Source organism: Candida dubliniensis, chromosome 5, assembly GCF_000026945.1.
Source record: "Candida dubliniensis CD36 chromosome 5, complete sequence".
Classification (NCBI taxonomy): Eukaryota; Fungi; Ascomycota; class Pichiomycetes; order Serinales; family Debaryomycetaceae; genus Candida; species Candida dubliniensis.
The window spans coordinates 244989-258046 of record NC_012864.1 but is presented as its reverse complement, the minus strand read 5'-3'; the positions used below and the strand labels follow the sequence as shown (position 1 = coordinate 258046).

Genomic DNA, 13058 nt, shown 5'->3' with positions numbered 1-13058 from the left:
AAAAAAAATAAGGAAAAGGCGTTCACAGACTAATTATTATTCTGAACAATTCATACGTCCAGGTATACAGATTATATAGCAGCATAGAGTTAAAGATGTCGGAGCAAACCCAACCGCAGGCATCTAATGATCAACAACAAGAATCACAGCAACAGCAACATCATCATCACCACCACCATCATCATCATCACCACAATAATGAAAATCAACCGCAACAGCCAGTTCCGATCGACCCTGCTGCGAATCCAGCCAATAGAATAGGGCGGTACCAGATTCTCAAGACATTGGGTGAAGGGTCATTTGGTAAAGTCAAATTGGCTCAGCATATAGGTACGGGCCAAAAAGTTGCTTTGAAGATCATTAATCGTAAAACATTGGCCAAGTCTGACATGCAGGGTCGTGTTGAAAGAGAGATTTCATATTTGAGATTATTAAGACACCCACATATCATTAAATTATACGATGTCATAAAATCCAAAGATGAAATCATTATGGTTATTGAATTTGCCGGTAAAGAATTGTTTGATTATATTGTTCAAAGAGGTAAAATGCCAGAAGATGAAGCCAGAAGATTTTTCCAACAAATTATCGCTGCTGTAGAGTATTGCCATCGCCATAAGATTGTTCATCGTGATTTGAAACCAGAAAACTTATTGTTAGATGACCAGTTGAATGTCAAAATTGCTGATTTTGGGTTATCCAATATCATGACAGATGGTAACTTTTTGAAGACATCTTGTGGATCTCCTAACTATGCAGCACCAGAAGTTATTTCCGGTAAGTTGTACGCTGGTCCTGAAGTTGATGTTTGGTCAGCCGGGGTTATTTTGTATGTTATGTTGTGTGGCAGATTGCCATTCGATGATGAGTTTATCCCAGCTTTATTCAAAAAGATTAGTAATGGTGTTTACACTTTGCCTAATTATTTGAGTGCTGGAGCTAAGCATTTGTTGACAAGAATGCTTGTTGTCAACCCATTAAACAGAATTACCATCCATGAAATTATGGAAGATGAATGGTTCAAACAAGATATGCCAGATTATTTGTTACCACCAGATTTATCAAAGAATAAGAATAGCAAGATTGACATTGATGAAGACGTTATTCGCGCCTTGTCGGTGACGATGGGATATGACCGTGATGAAATTATTAATGTTATCGAAAAGGCCAACAAACAAGTGGCTACAGGGAATTCGTCATCTCAACAATCAAAATCAAGCAATGAGATATTAGATGCCTATTTATTAATGAAAGAAAACCATGCATTGGTGAAAGATTTGAAAAAGAGTAAATCAGAAAACATCGAGTCGTTTTTATCTCAATCTCCACCACCAAGTCCATTCCCCAACGCAGGATCAACAAGCTCTGCTCCCGGTGTGCAGCAATCCTTAACTTATCAAACCTTGGCTACAGTGCCTGACTTGTCAACATTACCAAACTCAACCATTGCAATATTGCCAACCAGTTTGCCTTCGATACATCGTGCTTATATGGCTGAAACTAAACAGAACGGCGAACAAGTAGCCGCTCCTCCACCAACCAAGAAGCTGAAGACGAGATGGCATTTTGGAATCAGATCGAGATCATATCCACTAGATGTGATGGGAGAAATTTATCGTGCTCTAAAGAATTTGGGTGCAGAATGGGCCAAGCCCACAGAGGAAGAGTTATGGACAATAAGAGTAAGATGGAAATATGATACGAGTGCACAATTTGAATGTGGTAGTGCACCAAATTTGATGAAGATGCAAATCCAATTATTTCAATTGGAACCAAATAACTATTTAGTTGACTTCAAGTTTGATGGTTGGGAACTGGCACATGGAAGCGAAGGCACTGATTCTCCTCATAGCCACAGACAACAAGACCTAGATGAAGTCGGGTCATTCTCTGCTTATCCTTTCTTACATTTAGCTACTAGATTAATTATGGAATTAGCTGTAAATAGTCAAAGTGGATAAATAAATAGTAGTACTGGCTTAGATTGTATGTCACCAGATATGTAATAAGGATAGTAGTATTGCTTCTGTAATTGGATCTTCGTACTCATAAAAACAATGTATAGATTGGACAATCCTATCTCTCAATTGATTTTCGTGTTTCGTGGTGTTTGTATTTGTCGAGGAATCGAAATTAAAGAAGATGAGCATGAATTTGTGGTGTTGGTGGTTCTTGTGTATTTGTTTACCATACTTCCTAAATAGGGTAAATTATTTCTCTGTGTGCAGGAACAATACAAAAAAAATGGCAGCCAAATAAAATTCTCTTCACCACTACCACTAGTAACCCTTTCCCATTTATTATGTATTGGTGTTACTATATTTTTTTTTTTTTCTAGTTCCAAGTGCAAACAATATAATTCAACCAATTTTAATGATTCAACTTTCATGAAACAGATTAAAGACAACAACAACAAAAAAAAAATTTAATTCAACTTCAACTTTTTCTTTTTCTTTCCTTAATCCAAATCAATTCCTTTATTCATTCATTCATATACTTTGATAATTGTTGATCCTATTCGAAGCTAAGTTGCGATTACTACTAGAATTAATTGCATCACAATCAACTGTTACCGAAAACACCAATAAAAAAACTGTGAACATACGATCAACATCTTTTACTAGAAAGATATCACACTTTGAAGAGATTGATTTCCTACTTGTTCAGTGTTCTATAATCATTACGAACAGATTCACATCCAATAACTTTACAGTATAATTACCAAATATCTTTTGCACACAAATTACGTAAGAAGAAGTGTGCGAAGTGGTAAAAAAGTCACAGAAGACAAAAAATAATAATAAAAAAAAAGAAATTACTATAGAGTAAAAGGATATAACTATTGACTGTGTGACATAACAACAACCAATCAATTAGGGCCCATTCATTTACTTTTGCATACACACCTATTCTTAGGACATAACAAGTCCATTCATTCATTTGATAAAATCATCATCACTGTCAAGAAGACCTCACCTTCCCCCAACTAAAGTAAACTAGTTTTTTTTTTTTTTTTTTTTTTTTTGGCAATGATACTGATTGACTTGGTTGACACTGCAGGCATCAATATGCCAGCAGAAACCTCAATAAAGCTACATGAAGTGATCAAATTTATATCCAAAAGTAAGAAAATGACAGTTCTTACTGGAGCAGGAATATCCTGTAATGCGGGAATACCTGATTTCCGTTCATCAGATGGGTTATACAATATGGTAAAAGCCAAACACCCAAAAGCAGTAGTGAGAGGTCAAGATTTATTTGATATTTCACTATTTCGAGATGAAATATCTCTTTCTGTTTTCTGTACCTTTATGGAATCATTGTACAAATCCACATTAAATGCCAAACCAACAGAAACTCACAAATTTATCAAAATATTGAAAGATAAAAATAAATTGTTGAGATGTTATACCCAAAACATCGATTGCATAGAGAAACACATCAATTTGAAACTAGGTATAAACTTACAAGAGTTTGATAATGACAAATTCAAAAAAGTTTGGAATCAATTAGATGTTGTGCAACTACATGGCAACTTACACAAATTGTCATGTACTAATTGTTTCAGTCAATTCAATTGGAACGAGGAATTCCAAACTTTGCTAGCTAACGGTCTAAACCCAGAATGCTCCAAGTGCATGGACAAATACCAACAGAGATTGTACCTGGGCAAAAGATTAACAGGACAAACAATTGGGTTATTGAGACCTGATATTGTATTGTATGGAGAACATCATCCTCAAATGGAGATTTTGACACAAGGATTGAATTCTGATTTAAAAAGTAAACCTGATTGTTTGATTATAATGGGGACAAGTTTAAAAGTTGCTGGTGTCAAGTCATTGGTTAAAAGTCTAAGCAAAATTATTCACAACAAGGGAGGGAAAGTGATATATATTAATAAAACTAAATTGAGTGCAAGCTCGTGGAAAAATTATATTGATTATGAAGTGGTGTCAGATTGTGATGAGTTTGTCCGGATGTTGAAAACAGAGATTCCCGATTTGTTTTTGACCCAGGAACAATTGGATTCAGAGAAGTTGAACCAAGTTGCCGTTAAGGGCAGTGGTTTGAACAACCCAATTACAACTGATGCAGTTAAACAAGAGGTTAAAGTGAAGATAGAACCAGGAGTTAAGCAGGAAACTATCCTAGAACATTCACCCGAGACAGAACCAACAGTTAAACAAGAGCCAATGGTCAAACAAGAAGTTGAGAATATAAATGTTAAAAAGGAACCAATCCCCACTCCACCTACAACTCCCCATAAACCGAAAAATGCAGCTAAACTAAAAAGAAAGCTGCATGAAGAAATCAATACTGATGAATTACATTCAAGAATTAAAAGACTACGTCCAAGAAATGACCAATTGAGTTCACCTGCCTCTTCCATGAATGGGAGCGAAGAGGAAGAAGAGGATGAACTTGTGGCGAAAGTGCTACTTGAAAATGCCAAAAAGGGGATTACTTTGGATTAATAGAGTTGGAGATTATGTACTTTATGTAATATTAATGAAGCAATTGTGATGAGCAATTATTATGATATCCATACATATACCATCTTAACATGTAGAAGATGCTTAGGTTGAACTAATGGCAAAACTCTGGTGGTTGATTTTCCTACACAATCTCAATTCTCCGCGGTTCATACAACAGTTTTAGTTTCGAATATCTTTGCACTCTAATGTTGAGCGTTATATTTTTTTTTTTCCTCTTTCTCTCCGCCCTTTTTCTTTTTACAGCAATCATTTCTTTTCCCTATTCTATAAAATACTTGTCTCTCGCAACTTAAAACAACCTTGCATTATACAATCGGTCGGTAGAGATACTGGAGTAAATCCCATATAACATAACTTATTTAGGAAGATTTTTTGATTCGTTTATTGTTAGTAGTTCCTGTCCAGATTTAGATTCATCCCGCATTAAATTACAACAGTTTTAAAAGAAAAACAAATGGAACAGGTGTCGTCTATTCTAGGTAACATATTGTCAGTTGAGGAGGGGACAACGCAACCACATTCACAATCCAAAACACTGCTGAATCGTAGCTCCATAGATGAATCATCAGAAACATTATCGAAAAAACCACAGCGAAGATCCAAAGATTTTGATTTTTCTTCATTTTGGAAAACAAGTGATAAAGAACAACATGACATAAATACAGCAAACAGCGAAGGTGGCGGGGAAGGTGATTCTCGAATTGTTGGAGATAAAACATCAAAGAAAGTGCCTTCTAATTTGTTAGATCCAGAAAGCAATGCCACTACTACACCGTTACCAGCACCGAGCTCGTCGTCATCGGCACAATACATGGCAGATAAGTTGATGGAGAAAGTGATTTCAATGATGATTTCCAACGAAGTAGTTGATGAGCAAACAAGTAAAATTCTTCAAGATCGAATACAGATGCAGAAACAACGCCCACCATTGAGTATTGCATTAATGCAGAATAACAGCAATGAGTTACATCGACGCAATTCCGACATGTATATTTTCATAGATCATGTGGAAAAGTTTTTCAGTTGGCAGGATCCTTTTTATACGGTGGGATGGTTGTTAATAATCACTCATTTGATTTTGAATCCATACTTGTTTAGTGTTTTGCCGTTAATTCAGTTAATCACTTCTACAATGGTGCCACATTATTTAATGATTTATCCACCAGATGGTGTTACCAATCAAGAGTATTTGGAGGTAAACCCAAAACCTTCAGACAAACCATTGAATCTATACAAGGTACCAAAACCTGTCCCTTTATTTTCTCGTGAATTTTTCATGAATTTTACGGACACACAAAATTTTATGACCTTGAATATCAAATTGTTTGATTTTACAGTATGGTTAACGTCTGATTACTTATATTTTAAGAATGAACAAATCACATCGGGAATATATATTATTTGTGTGGCTTTAATATTTGGGAATTTGTATTTGATGCCATATATTGTTCCATTCCTATTGAACCATTTTATAATTGTACAACTAAGTTTTATTTTCAATATCTGGGCAATCACAGCAATTTTGCATCCATATCCACGAGGATTATTATTAGAATGGATTTATAAGGAGGATACAAGATTGAACTTTCAGCATTTTGTTAATAAAATAGAAGATAAGTTGACAAAGTTTATAGTGAAAACCCCTACATTGGAACAATCTATAACAAACACAAATTTACAGCATGCAACTAAAGATATTGGATCAAGTGGCGATGAAACTTTGGAAGATAATGATACAAAATATGTTGAGATATATGAATTACAAAAGTTAAATACTAAGAACAAAATATGGGAAGCTGTTGGGTTTACACCTAATTTCTATACCACTAACGATGTGACTCGAAGATATAACTCTGTAATGCAGGAATTAGAACAGAATGACAAATCGCATTCACATTCTAATGAGGATCATCACCAAGAACTCCACAAATTACCTTTGCATAAACGAGATACACTTTCTGAGATTAGTCCGCCACAAAATTACAAGTTTATCCCATCAGAAAAATGGAAAATTGATTATGATATTAGTACTTGGGTTGAAAACAATTTGATTCAAGACCTTGTTATTGTTGATGATGACGAAAAATGGGCATATGACGTGATCACCGAAGTTAATCAAGACCATGACGAAATGAATGGGAAACAACTTGATAAGGCAATCAATGAAATGACTATGGATGAAATTGAAAAATTGACCGATTTAACAAAAAGTACAGAGTTTTTTAGGAGAAGAAGATGGATTCGAAAAGTGACAAGAATGAATTATAAGGATTTTAAAGAGGCATCAGTACCATTAAGTTCCATTAGTGCCTGGGTTTAAGGTTTTAGTGGTTCTTCAGTGTATATCGGTATTCGGGCATTACGAGACAGAAGAGTATGATATGTGTAGTATTGGAATGATCGAATCATCATGTGATATTACTTTCAGGTTTCAATCAACTGAGGTTTATAAAGATTTAACGTTTGTTAGGGAAAATGGTAATGTGTATTACCAATAAATTCATACTAGTTTGCGGATTATTTTGTGTTTTCCGTTGTCGTAAATTGAAAAATTATATTTTGCATTTCACTTTGGCGAAAGCTATGGAAGTATTCAAAATCAAAGTAATATCTTATTTTTAGAAATACTCTTTTTATATTCAGCCAATTATTGATCAGGTAAATTTTTAAGACGCAACAGTTTAGTTATAACCCCCCCCTTGTTCTTTTTTTTGTTGGTAATGACTTACGAAATCTGAATTGCTAAAAACTAACTAATCATGTACATAATATATTATGGTACTAGCAAGGGTTAATGGAATACGGGGAAGCAATGAAAATTTATAAATTGATGATTGAATCGATGTCTTATTGTTAAAACAAAAGAACTAAATAAATATCACAAAATCCATACCAAAAATGAAAATCTGCATAAAATAGATATCCGCACCATTGTACCATTCTAGTCGTTGTAAATACTAGTCAGTTACTAGTGTCAAAAAGAAGAATAGAAATTATCAAAGAGGTACTATTATGCTTGTTTTTTTATCTTTATAGCAAGAATGAAAATCGTTGAATCAATAGTCTAGATGTAACCCCAGAACAATGAATTCATCCAGTAATAACTAAAAGATGAATTTTAATTTACATTTAGAAATGCCAAGAACAAATACCACAACACTAAATAAGGAAAATACTTTTGTTTTAATAATAACATAGAAGAATTTTTTTTTTCCTTCAATGAGTTGACAATGAGTTGTGTTACATTAAATAAACGGCAAATTCTGTGATTGGATGAGTCTTGAAAGTTTTTTAATGCATCGACTTAAAAATTTTTTGGTTTTATTGATTAACTTAACTAATTGATGACATACCATGTAACACAAAACTTGAACAATAAAGTAATTTAGAATTTACATATGCCCTCCTCTTCCCCATTCGTTTATTACTGATTCTACTTCGTGATGGTCATCATCCTCTATTTTCAAATTGAAAGAATCACTTACCCATATTATTAGGGATGAAAACTGTGAATTGTGTCATAACTATACATCTGCCAACCAAATCTATCAAAAAATAAAAAGCTTGTCAGGAACAAACGGAGCCGAGAAAAAAAAAAGCAAGATTATTTTTTCATGTGTGCACTCTTTGATAGAATTACATTAGACGACGACTGATTAAATAGATTAGAAAAAAAAAAAAATTGTTCCGACATGAACACAATCGGATCGAAAATCCTAATCATCTCTTCTTCTTCTTCTACAAATGTTAAAAACTACGAAATACAAATATAAAATAACTTTGCTACTGACCACAATCAAATGATACACATGGCACCAAATGTGAGAAATTCTTATTGTATTACTTTTTTGTGGTTCGTATAATCAGAGACAAATCATGGTAATACAATACAATACAACAATACCTTCGCCTTTTTGTGTTCTTTTGATTGTCTAGATTAAACGAACTCAAAAAAAAAGGGCAAGGCTATTAATTAATTATGCAGTTTGGGTAGTATAAACTACTGTTTATGGTTAATAGACTAACTAATTTAAAGTTAAATGAAGAAGAAAAATTTTTTCATGACTTTGATTCAACCAACTTGTCATTGGCTAAATACCTTACCTTATTCTCCACTTTCTTCCTTCCTCTTAATTACCGGTCCATTGTCCCCCCCCCCCCAAAAAAAAAAAGCAGTCATTTTATATAAAAAGGCTACTATATCTCTTGAAACAAAATTTGGTTTTTTTGGGGAGGTTTTAGGCTTCTCTTTCTTTTTATAAATTCAAATCTATCTCTAAAGGGTTAACTTCTATTGTTTCGCAAATCTCAAATGAATCTCGTAATTACTTACTTTTTCAGTTGGATTGTTTTTGGAACAAATGTCCAAGCAGCCAAAGGTGCCAAATTCCAATTCTATGGTGATATTACCAACTACTATGCCTGTAATTATCAAATAAGTCAAACAGTTTCCTTTTGCGAAAGTCCAACCAATGTTACCTGTTTGTGCTCCAATAAAAATGCTTTGGCTACATACGCTGGATGTTTTGCCTTTGATAACCGAAACAAAACCAAAGCATTAAACTTTTTGATCGAGTATTGTGAAGAGTATGGTAATGTCACTGTTGAAAAAGATTGGTATGAAAAATCGTATCAATATTATCTTGCTAAGGCCAAAACTGAAGAAGAAATCCCAAACTTTAATGCAACTATTCCTATTGATGTTCCGTTCAAGCTTGATGAAGCTGAAACAAAATTATATGAAAAAGCTTACAAACAGTTTTTAGGAAACTATGATGATTCATTATATTATGGAGCTGCTGCTTTGGGTTATTGGTTATTAATTATGTGTATTGGGGCAATTGTCAATTGGGGTAAGGTAATTTTCCCTGGTTTGACTAAAAAATTAACTTCTAAACCTATTAATATATGGAGACAATATGTTTCCATGCCAGCAACATTTCAGAAACGGAAGGCGGAAGCAGCTCCAATCTTTAAATTTTTTGATTCTTTAATTCCATCTAGGCTTGAATCAATTGTCATCTTTTTATTCTATATTTTGATATTGATTATTCATGCTATAAACATGCATTATGTTGATGGTGATCCAGTATTTAACAATGATAAATACCAATCACAAGTGAGAAATGTTGCTGATAGAACAGGTATTACTGGAACAATTATGATGCCATTAGTTTTCCTTTTCGCCAGTAGAAACAATTTTTTGCAATGGTTAACAGGTTGGAATTATAGTACTTTTGTCACTTATCATCGTCATATTGCTAGAGTTATGTTTATTTTAATTGCTTTACACTCTATTCTTTTTACTATTTTATTACGTACTGATATGAGTGAATTTGCCGAAACGTATATGATTTGGGGGGTTCTTGCTACAGTTACTGGTGGGATCATTTTATTCCAGGCCATGTTATTTTTCAGAAGACGCTGGTATGAAATATTCTTACTTATTCATATATTATTTGCTGCATTATATGTTGCCGGCACATGGATCCATGTTGACGAATTAGGGTACGTTTGGTTTGTGTATCCATCTGTTGCTGTATGGTGTGTTGATAGAGTAGTTAGAATTGCTAGGTTGGTAGTATTTGGTTTCCCTAAAGCTCAGGTGACATTATTGGCAGATGAAACAATAAAAGTGGAAATTCCTAAACCAAGTTATTGGAAAACTATTCCTGGTGGTCATGCATTCATTCATTTCTTGAAACCAACATATTTCTGGCAAAGTCATCCTTTCACTTTTGTGGAATCACCAACTGATACTCATATTATTTTATACTGTAAAGTTAAAGGGGGTATTACACACAGTTTGTATCAATTGTTGGGACGCAGTCCAGGACAAACTACTAGCATGAGAGTTGGTGTTGAAGGTCCATATGGAGAACTGACTGCAGCTAGATATGCTGACACGGCTGTATTTATTGCAGGAGGTAATGGTATCCCTGGTATTTACTCTGAGGTGATGGACATGGCCCGTAGAATGCCAAGTGAAACTAAGAAAGCTATGAAATTATACTGGATTATACGTGACTACAAATCATTAGAATGGTTTAACGACGAACTTGCTGTATTACAACGCACAAACATTGAAACAACAATTTACGTCACCAAGCCTGATTTATTTAGTGTGTCGACTGAAGATGGTAGTGACGATACTAGTTCCAAGAAGGAATCTGATAGTCAAGATATGAATGTCGAGAGTAAAGAGCCGTTGCAAGGGGTTGACGTGGTAAAGTCTAGATTTTCACATATCACGTTTAAAGAGGGAAGACCAAGTATTGAAAACATCGTTGACTCAGAAATCAAAGAATCAAATGGATCTATTGCATTTGTTGCTTGTGGTCATCCAGCAATGGTTGACGAGACACGTTACTTTTGTTCAAGAAATGTTGACAATCCTCAAAAGAAGAGGGTCGATTTCTATGAGCAAGTTCAAGTTTGGACCTAGAATAACCATATCAATAAGAAACAGCTTCAATATTACTTAGCTGTTTTTCTTTTTTTTTTTTTTTTTTGGTTGTGGTAGTATATGAATACATACATAAATAGTGTAACATATCTAGAATGTTACTTGTTTTCTTAATTTAAGTTATCTTGAAAAAATGAAAAATTACCAAACATTTGGAGAAAATCATGTACTTATATAGTTTTTTTCTTTGATGTCTTTTTCTGATGTAGATTTATTTTGTGTCACTTACGTCAAGGTGCTTTTTTGACAGCTTGTGTGCGTGTGTGAGGCTAAAACTGCCGATTCGGAAACAATCAGTAATTGGCTGAAAAAATATTTGGAACACTCTCAGTAGTTTTTTTTTGTTTCACATGTTAAATAGATTTAGGTTTCATACAGCAACATCAAATCTTGTAATCTAATAAAGTCATTGGTTCTTTTTAACCTACTTACGAATTTATCGTAGTTTGGGTGAAAGTATTACTTTTTGTCATCCTCATTGATCTTCAAAATTCTAAATATTTTTGATGAAAATTGCTGTAGAATCGACGCAAAATAATATTATTGAGGAGTGCTTATACTTGCATTTGGAACCATTTGTGTATTACGTAGGCATCCGTTCGAAAAACACCGATCGTAATCAAAGATCGAGGCTTTGATTAGTTATGATTATTAAAATTTTGATTGTAGAAATATTTGCATTCTCGTAAGACGAACCAGTATAACAAAAACTAAACAAAAAATCAGTTGATTGAATTTGCAAGTAAATCGGAACAGAAGATTGAGGATGGTTGGATTCGATATCCGAATCGGTTGTTTAAATGATGTTTCTCATTTAGATGCAGATGTTGTGGCACCACTTTTAGGCATTCATTGATTGTATATGTATAGTAGAACTTATAATAATTGCTTCACTTGAACACAATTTGATCCACAGGTAACAGTACTTTATAGGGATTTTGTGACATCTTTCTTATCTCCTTTTTTTTTTAGTCCCACGTTCAGGTTAAAATTTGACAGTGTTAACAGAAAACCAACTATCATCTGATTGAGCAAAATTAAAGCCCTTTCTCACCACCATCAGAGCAGTTGAGCTGATTAAGTATGTTATCAATGTAAACTACAATCATGATTCAAACATAGACCTTAGTATCTGCATTGTTTCTTTTCTTTTTTTTTTTGTTTTTTTTGGATCTCATACCTAGACCATTGAATTAAATTGGATTCTATTGGTTTGTAGAAAAGCAATTCAATACGATCTTTTGAAATTGTGATGCAAGTAATAAAACAATGGATTCAATGTAATGTGTTTATTTGTTTTATAGATTAGCTCAAAACAATGAAGAATTAACAATACAAGCACTTTACAGGAAAACTCTGCAAATGTCCTAAGGAATAGCCCGGAACTAAATCTCAAAGTCGAATTACCATGATTGGTTACAGTACTTGCATATCTTTTAATATATCACATGAAACCTAAGGTAGTTTGAGTTCTTCCCAACTTAATATCACGATTGGCTGATTGAATAGATAAAAAATTGTTTCTTTTTCATTGCAACTTAATATAAAAAATGAAGTAGCCGTTCCTGTATATCATCAATTTAAGGATCACAAAATACATTTTTGTGAGTCAATTGAATAAAATTCCTTCATTATCATTCTTTGTGGAACAAGGCGGGAAAGGGGAAGTTTAGCAATGCAACAACTACAACAAAAGTAACTGAAATTTCAGTAACTCAACATCAAGTAAACAAAGTGACACAAACAGCCCATCAACAAGGTCGATTAACAATGGAGAGAAATTTCATATTTCCTAAATTAGTACTCAAAATTTTTTATTAGTGTTTGAGTTTTTTATTTATTTTTTTTTAATAACGGTAATTACTATGATTGGCTAAGTTACTTAGCCTGGCCTCCCTTATAAAACGGCTTAAAGTTCAATTACATTGATTTTTAAGGATACTCGCATATGAGGATGAACCCATCTCAACTAAAAGGAAAAAAAAAATTTTATTTCCATTATCCTAGTCTGTGCCTTTCAACTGTTATTGTGTGTTTATTTATGACAGACTATAATGAGATTTTATTGGTTTATATCCTTTGTGCCCCACTAA

General features: G+C 33.6%; 4 protein-coding genes across 4 annotated transcripts; all 4 read left to right on the top strand. All coding sequences in view use genetic code 12, as the record gives it.

The window, feature by feature from the left end:
• Window positions 1-95: 95 nt before the first annotated feature.
• Window positions 96-1961, top strand: SNF1 (carbon catabolite derepressing protein kinase, putative; the record flags this gene model as incomplete). The annotated part of the gene is made up of 1 exon (XM_002420360.1): window positions 96-1961. One exon carries the CDS (start codon window positions 96-98, stop codon window positions 1959-1961), a length of 1866 nt encoding a protein of 621 aa, XP_002420405.1.
• Window positions 1962-3029: 1068 nt separating this feature from the next.
• CD36_51000 (NAD-dependent histone deacetylase, puytative) lies at window positions 3030-4478 on the top strand (the record flags this gene model as incomplete). The annotated part of the gene is made up of 1 exon (XM_002420359.1): window positions 3030-4478. One exon carries the CDS (start codon window positions 3030-3032, stop codon window positions 4476-4478), a length of 1449 nt encoding a protein of 482 aa, XP_002420404.1.
• A 475-nt stretch (window positions 4479-4953) lies between these two features.
• CD36_50990 (peroxisomal integral membrane protein, putative) lies at window positions 4954-6819 on the top strand (the record flags this gene model as incomplete). The annotated part of the gene is made up of 1 exon (XM_002420358.1): window positions 4954-6819. One exon carries the CDS (start codon window positions 4954-4956, stop codon window positions 6817-6819), a length of 1866 nt encoding a protein of 621 aa, XP_002420403.1.
• A 1992-nt stretch (window positions 6820-8811) lies between these two features.
• CD36_50980 (ferric reductase and cupric reductase, putative) lies at window positions 8812-10944 on the top strand (the record flags this gene model as incomplete). Its single annotated transcript, XM_002420357.1, has 1 exon — window positions 8812-10944. One exon carries the CDS (start codon window positions 8812-8814, stop codon window positions 10942-10944), a length of 2133 nt encoding a protein of 710 aa, XP_002420402.1.
• Between the last annotated feature and the right edge of the window lie 2114 nt (window positions 10945-13058).